This window comes from Hyperolius riggenbachi, chromosome 4, assembly GCF_040937935.1.
Source record: "Hyperolius riggenbachi isolate aHypRig1 chromosome 4, aHypRig1.pri, whole genome shotgun sequence".
Lineage (NCBI taxonomy): Eukaryota > Metazoa > Chordata > Amphibia > Anura > Hyperoliidae > Hyperolius > Hyperolius riggenbachi.
Genome location: NC_090649.1, coordinates 214,106,126 through 214,119,086, shown reverse-complemented (window position 1 = coordinate 214,119,086; position 12,961 = coordinate 214,106,126). Strand labels below are relative to the sequence as shown.

The window sequence follows — 12,961 nt, the reverse complement described above, 5'->3', positions numbered from 1 at the left end:
AAGTTTTTTTAACGTAGTATTGTTTTACTCTTTTTGGCGCCTCTGGTTCTTATCCTAATCAGAATGCAGTCCACCTGTGGTGGCAAGGATTTTTCCTAATTTCTTCTACAGAGAGCGACATCTTACACCTGAGTGGGGTCAGGTTCTAATTCTCCCCACCTGCATATGGAGCGGTTGCCTAGGGGCAACCCATGTTTGTGAGTATAAATCTGTTTCGATTAAATTGTGTCTATATTGCCTTGAAATACCACACCATTTGGGCTCTCGGTCTTTTGTTTTTTGTCTCTGAAGTGCTTCCAGACAATAAAGCCAGAAGACATACATTTTAGACATGATACTGAAATCATTTGAGACATTCTGAGTGATCTGAGGAACCTCCCATGAAAAGATAAATACAACAGACAACAAGCGCTCCATATGATGCAGGATGTAGATATGTGAGTGGTAAGTATGACAATAATAAAAGAAGTACACACAAACCCAAGTTGCTAAGAAAGGAACCACCAAAAGAGCAAATGAGGAAAAGCTTGTCCTCACTAAAGCAGGTATAACCCCTGTGGAAAGGTCACAATCTAAAAGTTTATAATTTATGAAGGAGAAACATTAGCTATTCATTCTCTCGATTGATGAAGTGAAATAATACTAAGAGGCACCAAAAAATAGTATGTCTAAAAATAGTCTAAAATGGATAGTAAGTTTTAGTTTACTTCCAGTGAAGTCACTGCCAACTTCTAACTGTTAGGGGCAGTTTCTTGAGCACAAACAAAGACAATGCATTTTGTGAACAATCTGTTCAATTATTCTCTTCAGTACAAAGTGGCATGCGGACATTAAACGTGGCCACTAATGATCCAATTTTTTTCATCCAATTTTATCAAATTTATGTAGTATAAAGGTAAATTGAGTGAATATATTGAATGGATAATTTAGTCAGTTCCCTTATATTACATAGAAATTGTAAGATTGGATGAAAAAGATTAGATCATTAGTGGCCACCCTAATGGTGGTGGCCATACATGGTAAAAAAAAATGTCATGCAATCTTACCATTTCTATGTAATGTAAGGGAACTGTCTAAATTATCCTTTCAGTATATTCACTTAATTTACCATTATACTACATTGAAATGGTAAGATTGTATGAAAAAATTGTACCATGTATGGCCACCATAAGAGCGTGAGCACATCTGTGAAATGAACTATGTTATTTTTGCCTGTGCTTAGTAAATTGCTCTTATTGATTATAGTTGGTTGTGATTTCATTGGCGGTAAGCCAACACTTGTCATTTTATGAATGTTTTCAATTACTTTATTTTTTGTTGCTGTTTTTCTTGGAGGGAGCCTCCTAGCATAATGTCATGATACTAAAAACTTATAATATAAGTAGAGTGGGCAGCTTTATGTAGGGATTTTGTAAAAATTGTAAAAAAAAACCTCTTGCCTTTAATATATTGCGTGACACTGTGTGTGTGTGTGTGTGTGTGCGTGCGTGCGTGCGTGCGTGTGCGCGCGCGCATGTGTGTGTGTGTGTATGTGGTGTGTGTGTGTGTGTGTGGTGTGTTTGTGTGTGTATGTGTGTGTGTGTATGTGTGTGTGTGTTTTTATATCAAGCTCCACTTAATTATTTGGGAACCTGAAGTCATTCTGTACAAACCTGGTCTTGCTTGGGCAAGGACTGGTTCAGATGCATCAGATGGTCTACCAATTCCTGCAGCATTTACAGCTCTAATCTGGAATATATAGGTCTTGCCTTCTTCCAGTTCCTTGACCTGTGCATCACCAATAAAACAAGATTGCATTACCGAAGATTTCAAGAAAGGTATATGAAGACAAGCTGTGAGTCGCTTACATATTCTCTTGCTCCCTGGAAAACGTTTCAATTTAAGCAGTGTCATTACATGAAAAGTTATACAACTTTTTACTGTTACTTATTGCCTGAAAGTTAAATTTAGAATTGTTGTGAAAGTACATTTTGCCTGAGCAGATGAAATGGAAGTATTCAGATAATCAGACTTTCAAGTTATAAAAATACTGTCACCATCATTATGCAGTGGTTTGTTTTTGTCTTTGCTTTCTACAAGTTTCACAGTTTGCTGATATCAAACACATCTATTGTAAAGTGCTTGTTCAGAAGCACCTTCACCAACCGTAAACTGCAGCACAGACTTCTAGAAGCTGTAGACTTTAATCTTCTTAAAAAGCTTTGATAATATTCCACCCTAAACATCGGGTGAACTGTGCCAGCTGTCCATTCCTTTGGCTCTTTAAAGTCTCATATAATCAAATATCTATAACAGGATTTTAAGCAGAAAGGATGTAATATTTAGGCACTCTGGTTGAGAGCTATAAGAGATTATTAGATTATATCATACATCAGACAATATACTTAGAACTGGGCTTAGAGTTATGGATTAGTAGCAGCAAAACTGGGGAGTGAACGTTATCTAATTGTCCTTATTAGCACCTTTTCAGAATTTTTAGTTGTGCTAATATCTTGTTTTTAATATCTTGGTTTATAGATTAAAAAAATATATATAAACAGGCTTGCACACCTAAAGCAAATCAAATAGTTATGACTGAAATAATAATCTATACCTTATAACAAAACTAATTTGTGTTTATGTTCTATTTCTAGAAGACTTCTGTAGATCTTAGGACAGTTTTCTTGTCAAAATTATAACTAAGAAACAATTTTTGTCTTGGGATGATGTTGAAGAGTTGGTAACTCTTAAATCTATTTTAACAATCGGTGGACCTTATTCAATCCTTTTTTTCTTGCAATGGAGATCATTTGTCATCTTTAAATAACTTTTCAGCACCCTGCAACTGAAAAAGGGCTAAAAAAAAAATAGGTGAAATATACTGTCAAAATGTTCTTGCTTACTCGTGGCTTTAAAGTCATTTTATTGATAAGGTGTAAAACTATCACCTAGGAAAACACTTAGGAGCAAATATGAATTGAATTAGGGCCAATAGGTTTTAAGCTGTCTGAAATACTATGATAAACACCTTTAGGTAACGGGTTGCTGTCGCTGTCTGATTCACTCTTGTCCACTCTTCTGCATCCACTTCTTTGTACTCTACAAGATAGCCCGCAACTGGGCTGCTTCCTGAATAAACTGGTTCTTTCCAAAGGATCACGAGAGAGTTGTTTCTGACCTCACAGAAAGTAAGATCATATGCTGGCCCTACAAACACAGAAAAAGAGTGCAAAAGGTTAGTTCTTTACAATTAGCCCTGTTGCTTATAAAATAGGACATTTCTCTTTAAAACGTTTGTTAAACTTAAAAATAGGGGAATAAAAGGTACTGAGAAATGTTTTTTCTTCCACTGACAAAAATGTTCAACATTTAGCTTTGAAAAATATAAAGCTTCATAAGCATGATGCATTTAAGAGTTTATCCTCAGTTAACCCCAATTTGATCTCTTAAAAAAGCATAAATGAGCCCTTGTGTCATTTCAGAAAATAAAGTACAATTTCTCTGTTTACAAAACAACTTGGAAATGTGTCCAGACAGGGACCTGATCTTAAGGGCTGGTTCACATTACAAAACGCGGGCAGCCACGCATGCGGAACGCGACGCATGTGAACGAACACCATCCGCATTTGTATGCGTTGCGTGGCTGATCCCATCACTGAAAAGTGAATGGGACAGCCGCGCGTTTTTACAAAATCTGCGTGCAGCATGCGTTCCCGGACCGCACTGGTCCAGAACGCATGCAGTGTGAACATCAGACAGTGCACTCTATGCACTGTCTGATGTCGTGCGTGTCTGCCTCCTGCACGCGTTTCCAAAACGCGGCTGGAAACGCGTGCAGTCTGAATGGGCCCTAAGAAAATGATATAATACTGAAGAAGACGTTAACAATTCTGACTTACAGCAAAGAAGTCAGAAAAGAAGCATAGTGTCAAACTGATATTATGTCAGTGCAGTTTTATTCATAAATCTCTCTAGAGAATAGCACTGTAATAAAGTACACTTTCAGAACACTTCTTATAAGTAAACTTTTTTCATGCCTTATCTCTGTTAGATTTATATCTTAATTCTGGACATAAATTAAACTTCAGGGAAGAAAACAACATACTTACCTCCCAGTAAAGTTCTTAATGGTCTAAGTTCCTTTGAAGTTTTCGTCTCAAGTGGTGCAGCTGACATTTTAGTGATCTCTTGTCACCTTCAGCAACTACAACTATGGAAAAGAATGTGGATTGCGACCACGTAGATCAAAGTCACTCCCTTTCCCTTAATGCTTATTGCCAGTGCAGAACTTGTAGATGCGAATGATATAAGTATTGAACAAATAACAGTTGTAGCAGCCAGAGGTTTCCAATCCACAAGGGACAATAGACACATAATAAGCAGTCCTTGACAGTGTAGCTTTAAGGACCCTGCCTCAGTGCAGTCTGTACAAACCCAGTGCTCAACAATAGGAGTATGTGGCCACCACCAGGGTATATACAGGATCTTCTAAAAAAATTAGCATATTGTGATAAAGTTCATTATTTTCTGTAATGTACTGATAAACATTAGACTTTCATATATTTTAGATTCATTACACACAACTGAAGTAGTTCAAGCCTTGTATTGTTTTAATATTGATGATTTTGGCATACAGCTCATGAAAACCCAAAATTCCTATCTCAAAATATTAGCATATTTCATCTGACCAATAAAAGAAAAGTGTTTTTAAAACAAAAATGTCAACCTTCAAATAATTATGTTCAGTTATGCACTCAATACTTGGTCAATAATCCTTTTGCAGAAATGACTGCTTCAATGCGGCGTGGCATGAAGGCAATCAGCCTGTGGCACTGCTCAGGTGTTATGGAGGCCCAGGATGCTTCGATAGCGGCCTTAAGTTCATCCAGAGTGTTGGGTCTTGCGTCTCTCAACTTTCTCTTCACAATATCCCACAGATTCTCTATGGGGTTCAGATCAGGAGAGTTGGCAGGCCAATTGAGCACAGTAATACCATGGTCAGTAAACTATTTACCAGTGGTTTGGGCACTGTGAGCAGGTGCTAGGTCGTGCTGAAAAATGAAATCTTCATCTCCATAAAGCTTTTCAGCAGATGGAAGCATGAACCCACTTTTGAACCAGAAACAGCGGCAGAAGCGCCTGACCTGGGCTACAGAGAAGCAGCACTGGACTGTTGCTCAGTGGTCCAAAGTACTTTTTTCAGATGAAAGCAACTTTTGCATGTCATTCGGAAATCAAGGTGCCAGAGTCTGGGGGAAGACTGGGGAGAGGGAAATGCCAAAATGCCTGAAGTCCAGTGTCAAGTACCCACAGTCAGTGATGGTCTGGGGTGCCATGTCAGCTGCTGGTGTTGGTCCACTTTGTTTTATCAAGGGCAGGGTCAATGCAGCTAGCTATCAGGAGATTTTGGAGCACTTCATGCTTTCATCTGCTGAAAAGCTTTATGGAGATGTCATTTTTCAGCAGGACCTGGCACCTGCTCAAAGTGCCAAAACCACTAGTAAATGGTTTACTAACCATGGTATTACTGTGCTCAATTGGCCTGCCAACTCTCCTGACCTGAACCCCATAGAGAATCTGTGGGATATTGTGAAGAGAAAGTTGAGAGACGCAAGACCCAACACTCTGGATGAGCTTAAGGCCGCTATCAAAGCATCCTGGGCCTCCATAACACCTGAGCAGTGCCACAGGCTGATTGCCTCCATGCCATGCTGCATTGAAGCAGTCATTTCTGCAAAAGGATTCCCAACCAAGTATTGAGTACATAACTGAACATAATTATTTGAAGATTGACTTTTTTTGTTTTAAAAACACTTTTCTTTTATTGGTCGGATGAAATATGCTAATTTTTTGAGATAGGAATTTTGGGTTTTCATGAGCTGTATGCCGAAATCATCAATATTAAAACAATAAAAGGCTTGAACTACTTCAGTTGTGTGTATTTGAATCTAAAATATATGAAATTCTAATGTGTATCAGTACATTACAGAAAATAATGAACTTTATCACAATATGCTATTTTTTTTGAGAAGATCCTGTAAAACCACAGTCAGGCTCTGTAATTCTCATGGGGAATTACAGTTTATTAGTGGTCTCACAATATACAATTAAAACATAAACTCACATTGAGAGTCCATGCACATTTGACTCTGCTGCATGAAAAACCCTATAAGGTATTATACTGTTCCCAGAATAAAGTGCACCTTATGTCAGTCATATCAAAGAATTGCCTGTTCTCGCCCGGCCCGGTTTTGGCTTTTCACCGTCATCAGTGTCATCAGTGCTGTACGGCGATCCCTGGCCAAAGCATTGCAAGTTCCACCAGGGTTTCCAGGTGGTCATTACGCACTGTGTACTGACCACCTGGAAACTGGCATGAACTTCACTGGTCTTTCTTTTGATTTTGATACATGTTAATTGACACTACTGATAGGTTGATATATTATCTGTCATTTAACCATGTTTAAAACAAACTTTTTTCCTAATGCAACTTTAAAATCAATTTTCTCAAAAACTACAAGGTCTTTTTATAAAAAAAAAAATCATCTTGTTCCCACTGTTTTTCTTAACATACCCTGTAAATGTGGTGATTCTAGCTTTGCTATTCACCGCTAAAGTCAGTGGCCATTAACTTTAATGTTAATAGATGTTATTCTCCGGGAACCATTAGCCGGCGAATGTGTTCAGCCATCCCTCCTTCCCAACTCTACTGAAAAGATATTTAACCGTACCTGACCACTGTGCAAATAAAAACGTCTAGTGTGCCTGTGTAAATGGAAAATGGACGTTTAGAAACGTTACCTGCCACTGCAGCCGTGTATCTGTGGGTTTCCGCTGCGCATACCCAACGAGATTGACACATCCTTAATTAGTGAATGGGAACATGTGGGAAACACTGTCTGTCTGCTTTTAACGCTGTTAAGAGCACACAGAATAGTGTGTGGGGGGACATCTCGTAGTAAAACAAAAATACACATTTTACACTACTTTTTTTCAGAATATAAAGTACAATTTACGCTATATTTTACACTATATAAATGTAATAAAATTAATCAAAACCTGCTTCCCCCTCCCCTACCCCCATAGTTACCAAAATAAAACACTTATTAAAAAAAGTAGGCAGTGTTCCCCTCCCCACCTAAAAAAAAAACATATAAGAAATCAGCATTTCCCTCATGATGTAGGGATTCACATCATTGACAGACATTAAATCTGCAGTAACACTGCCTTATGTGTGTGGGTTTTTTACTTGGGGTAAGGGGCCTAAACACATTGCCTAATTGTGTTTTGGGAGAAAACTCAGACCCACTGCCTTTGAGTTACATTATCGTTGGCTCCACCCATATCCTGTCATGGCCGTGCCCATTTTTTACTGCCGTGCACGCACTCAATCCTTTTCTCCACAGTTTGGCTGCAACTCACTTAGTGGGCCACCCCCTCAGAAATGTTTGAGTGGGGTGGAAGTCTGTAAATAATCAGCACCGGGTGTCAAATACCCTGGGTACGTCACTGTTTGCTCATAAACCCCAACAGAAACTCAAATTCTGTATGTTCTATCTTATCATTTCCATGGCATATTCCATTGCATAGATTCTGACACTATTTATTGTATGTGTCATGTTCATTAAAAGCTAATGCTACAAATACGGTATTCCATTTCAATGTTTTTTGTCCATTATTCTGTTTATATGCATATGATGCATATGCACCTGCAGTTTACAAAACCCACATGCTTAAAAGCACTACTGAAGTGAGAGAGATATGGAGGCTGACATATTTATTTCCTTGTAAACAATGCAAATTACTTGACTGCCCTGATGATCCTCTGCCTCTAATACCTTTAACCATAGACCCTGAACAAGCATGCAGATCTGATATTCCTGACTGAAGTCTGACTGAATTAGCCACACGCTTGTTTCAGGTGTGTGATTCAGACACTACTGCCGCCAAAGAGATTGGCAGGACAGTCAGACAACTGGTATTGTTTGAGGCCCATTTTACACTAGCATTGAAAGTGTGCATTGCATTACCCTGTTATACTGCAGAGTAACACAACAGCAATGGAAGATAATGGGGCCTAGCATACGTAGGGCTTGGTTCACTAAACCATGATCACTCACAGCACAGCCGTGCTATCGTTTTCGCGTTTTTGCGCACAATCATGAATTTTCGCACGCAATTGCGCATTTTTGTAAATTCATGATTGCGCGTGAAATTCACGATTGCGTGCAAAAACGCTAGCGCGGCAGTGCTATGAGTTATCACGGTTTAGTGAATCAGCCCTTAATGCGTTGCATTGCACCAGAAGTTTCCGAATCAATGCTGAGCTGACGCAAAGTCAGCAGCATATTACGCTATGACTTCCAAGGTGACGCAGCGACAGAAGTCATTGGAATTATGCAGAGCTCTTCAGATATAGGAGGGTGTCTAATTATAAAATAAAAATGGTAATAAGTCTGAAGCTCTCCCATTTCCCTTGAAGGCTACTTGTTTAGGCAGTTTGAAGGATTCCTTCCCTTATAAGTGGCAGCTGCATTATTTGAAATACTTGGGTAATCAGATCTAACTCATTGCTCCTCTCAATTAGTTTGTCATAATGTCACACCAATGATAACACAAATTATGTCTGACTTGTGGAAATGAGAGAGCTATCACATTTCTTGGTTTGGCCACATGGGCACATTTACGATGATTTTCCTACCTAAGTTAGTGTATATATTTTCTGTCTTACCTATCTGGATGCCACAGGCTTTTCTGGCACCTATGCAGAGACATGCAGGGGGACTCTCTCTCCCAAATGTATATAATTATTATATTGCTAGTAAGCTAAGACAGATGGTGGCTTGGAGCAAAAGAGGACCTCATACTAGATGGGCTAAAATTGAGTTTGCAGCAGTAGAACCAGGGCCGGGCTGAGGCATAGGCTGGAGAGGCTCCAGCCTCAGGGCGCAGTGTAGGAGGGGGCACACAATTCATTCAGCTGTCATTCCTAATTGTGTATGGAGCAGAAATAAATAAGAATAGGGGATACATAGCAGTGACTGCAAGCCAGATAACTAGATATTAAGGTGTTGGAGAGGTTGGGGGCCCTGTGGCCCTCTTAGTCTAATAGCAATCCGTGTGTGACAGCTGGGGTGTGAGGGATGGAGGGGCGCACTTTGGTGTCTCAGCCTTGGGTGCTGGAGGACCTTGTCCCTGCTCTGAGTAGAACCATGCTAAGCTAGCAGCTTTTCAGATTTATTCCTCTATGTTTGCTTATGGTCCTCCCTGTGTCAACCTTTGACCCCATTACCAAAAGTCTCCAGTTTGATCCCTATCTTTGTTAAGCCAAACTTTCAACCAGACTTGTACTATCCATCAACCTCAATATAGAGTCAGAAATTGATTCATTTTATTAATGATTTAGTGGATCCTTTCACTGGAAAATGTTATTCTTTCAAAGCTCTGGAAGAGCAACTGGACCTTACTGATGCTTATTGTCTGCAATACATACAGATTCACCACTTTATTGGCTCTATATCCTCAAACCTAGACTGTCCCCGTAAAACTGAACTAGAAGCTATCTGGAATGGAGAACCTACACAGAATGGCCTTATATCCATGCTCTATTCCTGGATTAATGACCCTGCTTGACTCACCCCAGATAACCAACATAACTATGTGCTCTACTGGGACAAGACCTTTTAAACTTTTACCACTCTAGAGTCTTGGTCCAAAATGCAGCAAAGACCTTCATTTGGATACAGACAAAGAAAAATGTGTACAAGATTCTCATAATATGGTACAGGACTTGAGTTGGAACTCCATAAGTGGCTACCCTCTATACCCCCGGCACTGACATGCTGGAGGAACTGTGGGGATCTTGGCACCATGCAACATTTGGCTTGGTTTTCTCGCATCATACAGTCGTAGTGGGACAATGTTCTAAGATACATACAGTCCTGGCCAAAAGTTTTGAAACTGAAAAGTTGGTGCTCAAGTTTTTATAATTGCAATTTGCAAACAACTGAAACAAAGATCTAAAAGCAGTTTAGCAGCAAACTTTGGGAAAACTAATATTTTTGACAGTCTCAAAACTTTTGGCCAGGACTGTACAGTCACACACCGAGATTTCTGTTCCTAAAGATCCGTGGGTCTGTGTGTGCTAGCTACGCCTGTCCCTAAATTGAAAAATTCTTCTAAAAGGTTGGTGAACCATTACCTCGCAGCCGCTCTGTGCTTAATTTCCAAGCACCGGAAGGACCATTATCAACCTACTATCGAGTAATTGCACATTCGGTTGAGCTTTGTATATGTGTTAGAACAGCTGTCTGCGAGTCTCCAGGATAAGCTTCATGTCTTTGACAAAGGTTGGGGTGATATATCTTTATAATGTGTGGAACGATCTCTGTCTTTCTGGATACAGAGGCGAAATCCCCCTATGGCTGGCTCTTTTTTTGTCTTCTTCCTTTTTTCTTTTCTAGAATCTTCTCTATCTCTTCTTTTCTTCCTCTTTTTTTCTTCTCTTCTTATTCTTCTTTTCCTACTCTTTTCTATGGCTTTTTTTGGGTTATATAAGGTCTAAAGGCAAACTTTGTTGATGTGGTTTGTAATCCCTCTTTTTGGCTTCCTACCAAGTCTTACAGTGCCTAATTGTGTCAGTTTCTATTCTGCCTGGGCCAAAAGTAATATAGGTGATCTAGGCCACCTTTTAGTGTTTCTTTATTTTGTTGTATTGCTCTTATTCACAAAATAGTATGTATATTTTTTTTAGTTTTTCAATGTTGGTATCTTCAACGACTGGCTGCAAGCTTTTATTTTTCAATAAAAAAATGTAAATACAAAAGAAGTAATTGAAATCAATGGGCATTGCAGGAATTCCATCAACAGGAGTGTGGTGCATCACGGCGCACATGCTTGGACCAACTCGAATCCCAGGGATGTACTTCCTGCCCAGCAGGGAGTACATTACTGAACAGAAGTGGCGCTATGCATATGACCCTGTTAGTGCATTCTGACGCAGGGTCATATGTTTGTCATTTTTGGCATTGTGGTGGGATGGGTCAGCAGTATTACATCCCCACTGCAATGCAAAAGATACGTGTAAAACCATCCTGAAAGGAAACAAATATGGCAGCCTTCACTTAAAGAGACTCCGTAACAAAATTTTCATCCCTTTTTCTTCTATCCTACAAGTTCCTATACCTATTCTAATGTGATCTGGCTTACTGCAACATTTTTTAAATGCCCCCTCTGTGAAACAACTCAATGTTTCTTCATTCTGTCTGATTTGTCGCCTTCTATCTGGAAGGGGCTGTCTCCTCAGTAATGAGGACATGTTAAGCACGCCCCTTCCATGCCCTCCCGTGTGGTGTATTTGCATTGCACCTCCTGATGAGTGAGGGAGCTGCGGAGACAGAGAGTGTGACAGGCAGAGGCTGGAAGAGCCTGTGTAATGAGCTGAAGGCTCCGATAAACAAGCCTGTCACGCTTCATTGGATCACAGCGGCAGGGGGGGCAGAAGGTAAATACTGACTTCACACGTCCGGCTGCAATACTTGTGAGTTTACAATGAATAATCTTTGTATCTGTCCCCCTGCGGCTGTGATCCAACGAAGCGTGACAGGCTAGTTCATCGGAGCCTGCAGATCGTTACACAGGCTCTCCCAGCCTGTCACACTCACACCCTGTCTCCGCAGCAACCCTCCCTTCTCCACCTCACAGAACGATAAGAGAACGTAATGTGTAATGTAAACAAAGAGGGCAGCTGATTAGGATCCAGCAGCACGAGAGGGCATAATGCACATGCAGTAACCTACGCTCCTCTCGTGCTGAGATGTCTAGTGGACTGACCTACTTCCGGTTTTGGCGGCCATTTTTTTTGTTTATAAACAAACTATATAAAACAGTTTTTTATTATGTTTAATGCGGCTGGGAGGGGCGAAATTATGACAGAGGGGAATAGGAGAGTTCCCTGAATACATAGGTATGTTTTTTTATGCTGCATTTTTTTAATACAGATTCTCTTTAACCACTTTACCCCCGCGCGTACGTATTTCTCCGCCCCTTTTTCCATCCTTTAAAAACCAGGGACGGAGAAACACGTACTTTCCGCGTTCCCGACGCTGTCCGCGCTCCCGCTCGTAAACACGCCGCCCGCCGCTAGTAAAACCGCCGCCGCCCGCTCGCCCGGAGATCAATGAACGGGAAAATCCATTCCCGTTCGTTGATATAAGCCCCACAATGACCCGCTGCTCTCCTATGGGCAGCGCGATCATTGTGAGAAGAAACTCACGTGTCCAGCCTCCTTATTCTTCCTCCAAGCTTCCGGAAGGAGGCTTGGAGGTCGCAATAAAGCAAAAAGTTACTGTGGCCATCTTGTGGCCAAATAGTAAACTACACCCTACACATTTTTCACATACAAATAAATGACTTTTACACAAAAAATTAACTCATTACCTCCCACACTCCCCATTTTTTTTTTTTTTTGTAATTAAAAAAAAATTCAAAAATTTACAATTAAAAAAAATACATAAATAGTTACCTTAGGGACTGAACTTTTTAAATATTTAAGTCAAGAGGGTATAACACTGTTACTTTATAAACTATGGGCTTGTAATTAGGGATGGACGCAAAACTGAAAAAAATGCACCTTTATTTCCAAATGAAATATTGGCGCCAAACATTGTGATAGGGACATAATTTAAACGGTTTTATAACCGGGACAAAAGGGCACATAAATTTCATGGGTTTTAATTACAGTAGCATGCATTGTTTAAAAACTATAATGGCCGAAAACTGAAAAATAATTTTTTTTTCCCCCACATTTTTCCTATTTTCCCATTAAAACACATTTAGAAAAAAATAATTCTTGGCATAATGTCCCACCTAAAGAAAGCCTAATTGGTGGCGGAAAAAACAAGATATAGTTCATTTCATTGTGATAAGTAATGATAAAGTTATAGACGAATGAATGGAAGGAGCGCTGAAAGGTGAAAATTGC

General features: G+C 39.9%; 1 protein-coding gene across 2 annotated transcripts in view; it reads right to left on the bottom strand.

Moving 5' to 3' along the window:
* MYOM2 (myomesin 2) overlaps window positions 1-12,961 on the bottom strand; it is a 222,968-nt gene that overhangs the window by 66,755 nt on the left and 143,252 nt on the right. For both annotated transcript variants that reach the window (XM_068281345.1, XM_068281347.1), the window contains 2 exons: window positions 3,008-3,186; window positions 1,653-1,767 (listed from right to left, as the gene is read on the bottom strand). In XM_068281345.1, the coding sequence (XP_068137446.1) occupies window positions 1,653-1,767; window positions 3,008-3,186 (294 nt within the window). The remainder of the gene's footprint in view (window positions 1-1,652; window positions 1,768-3,007; window positions 3,187-12,961) is intronic.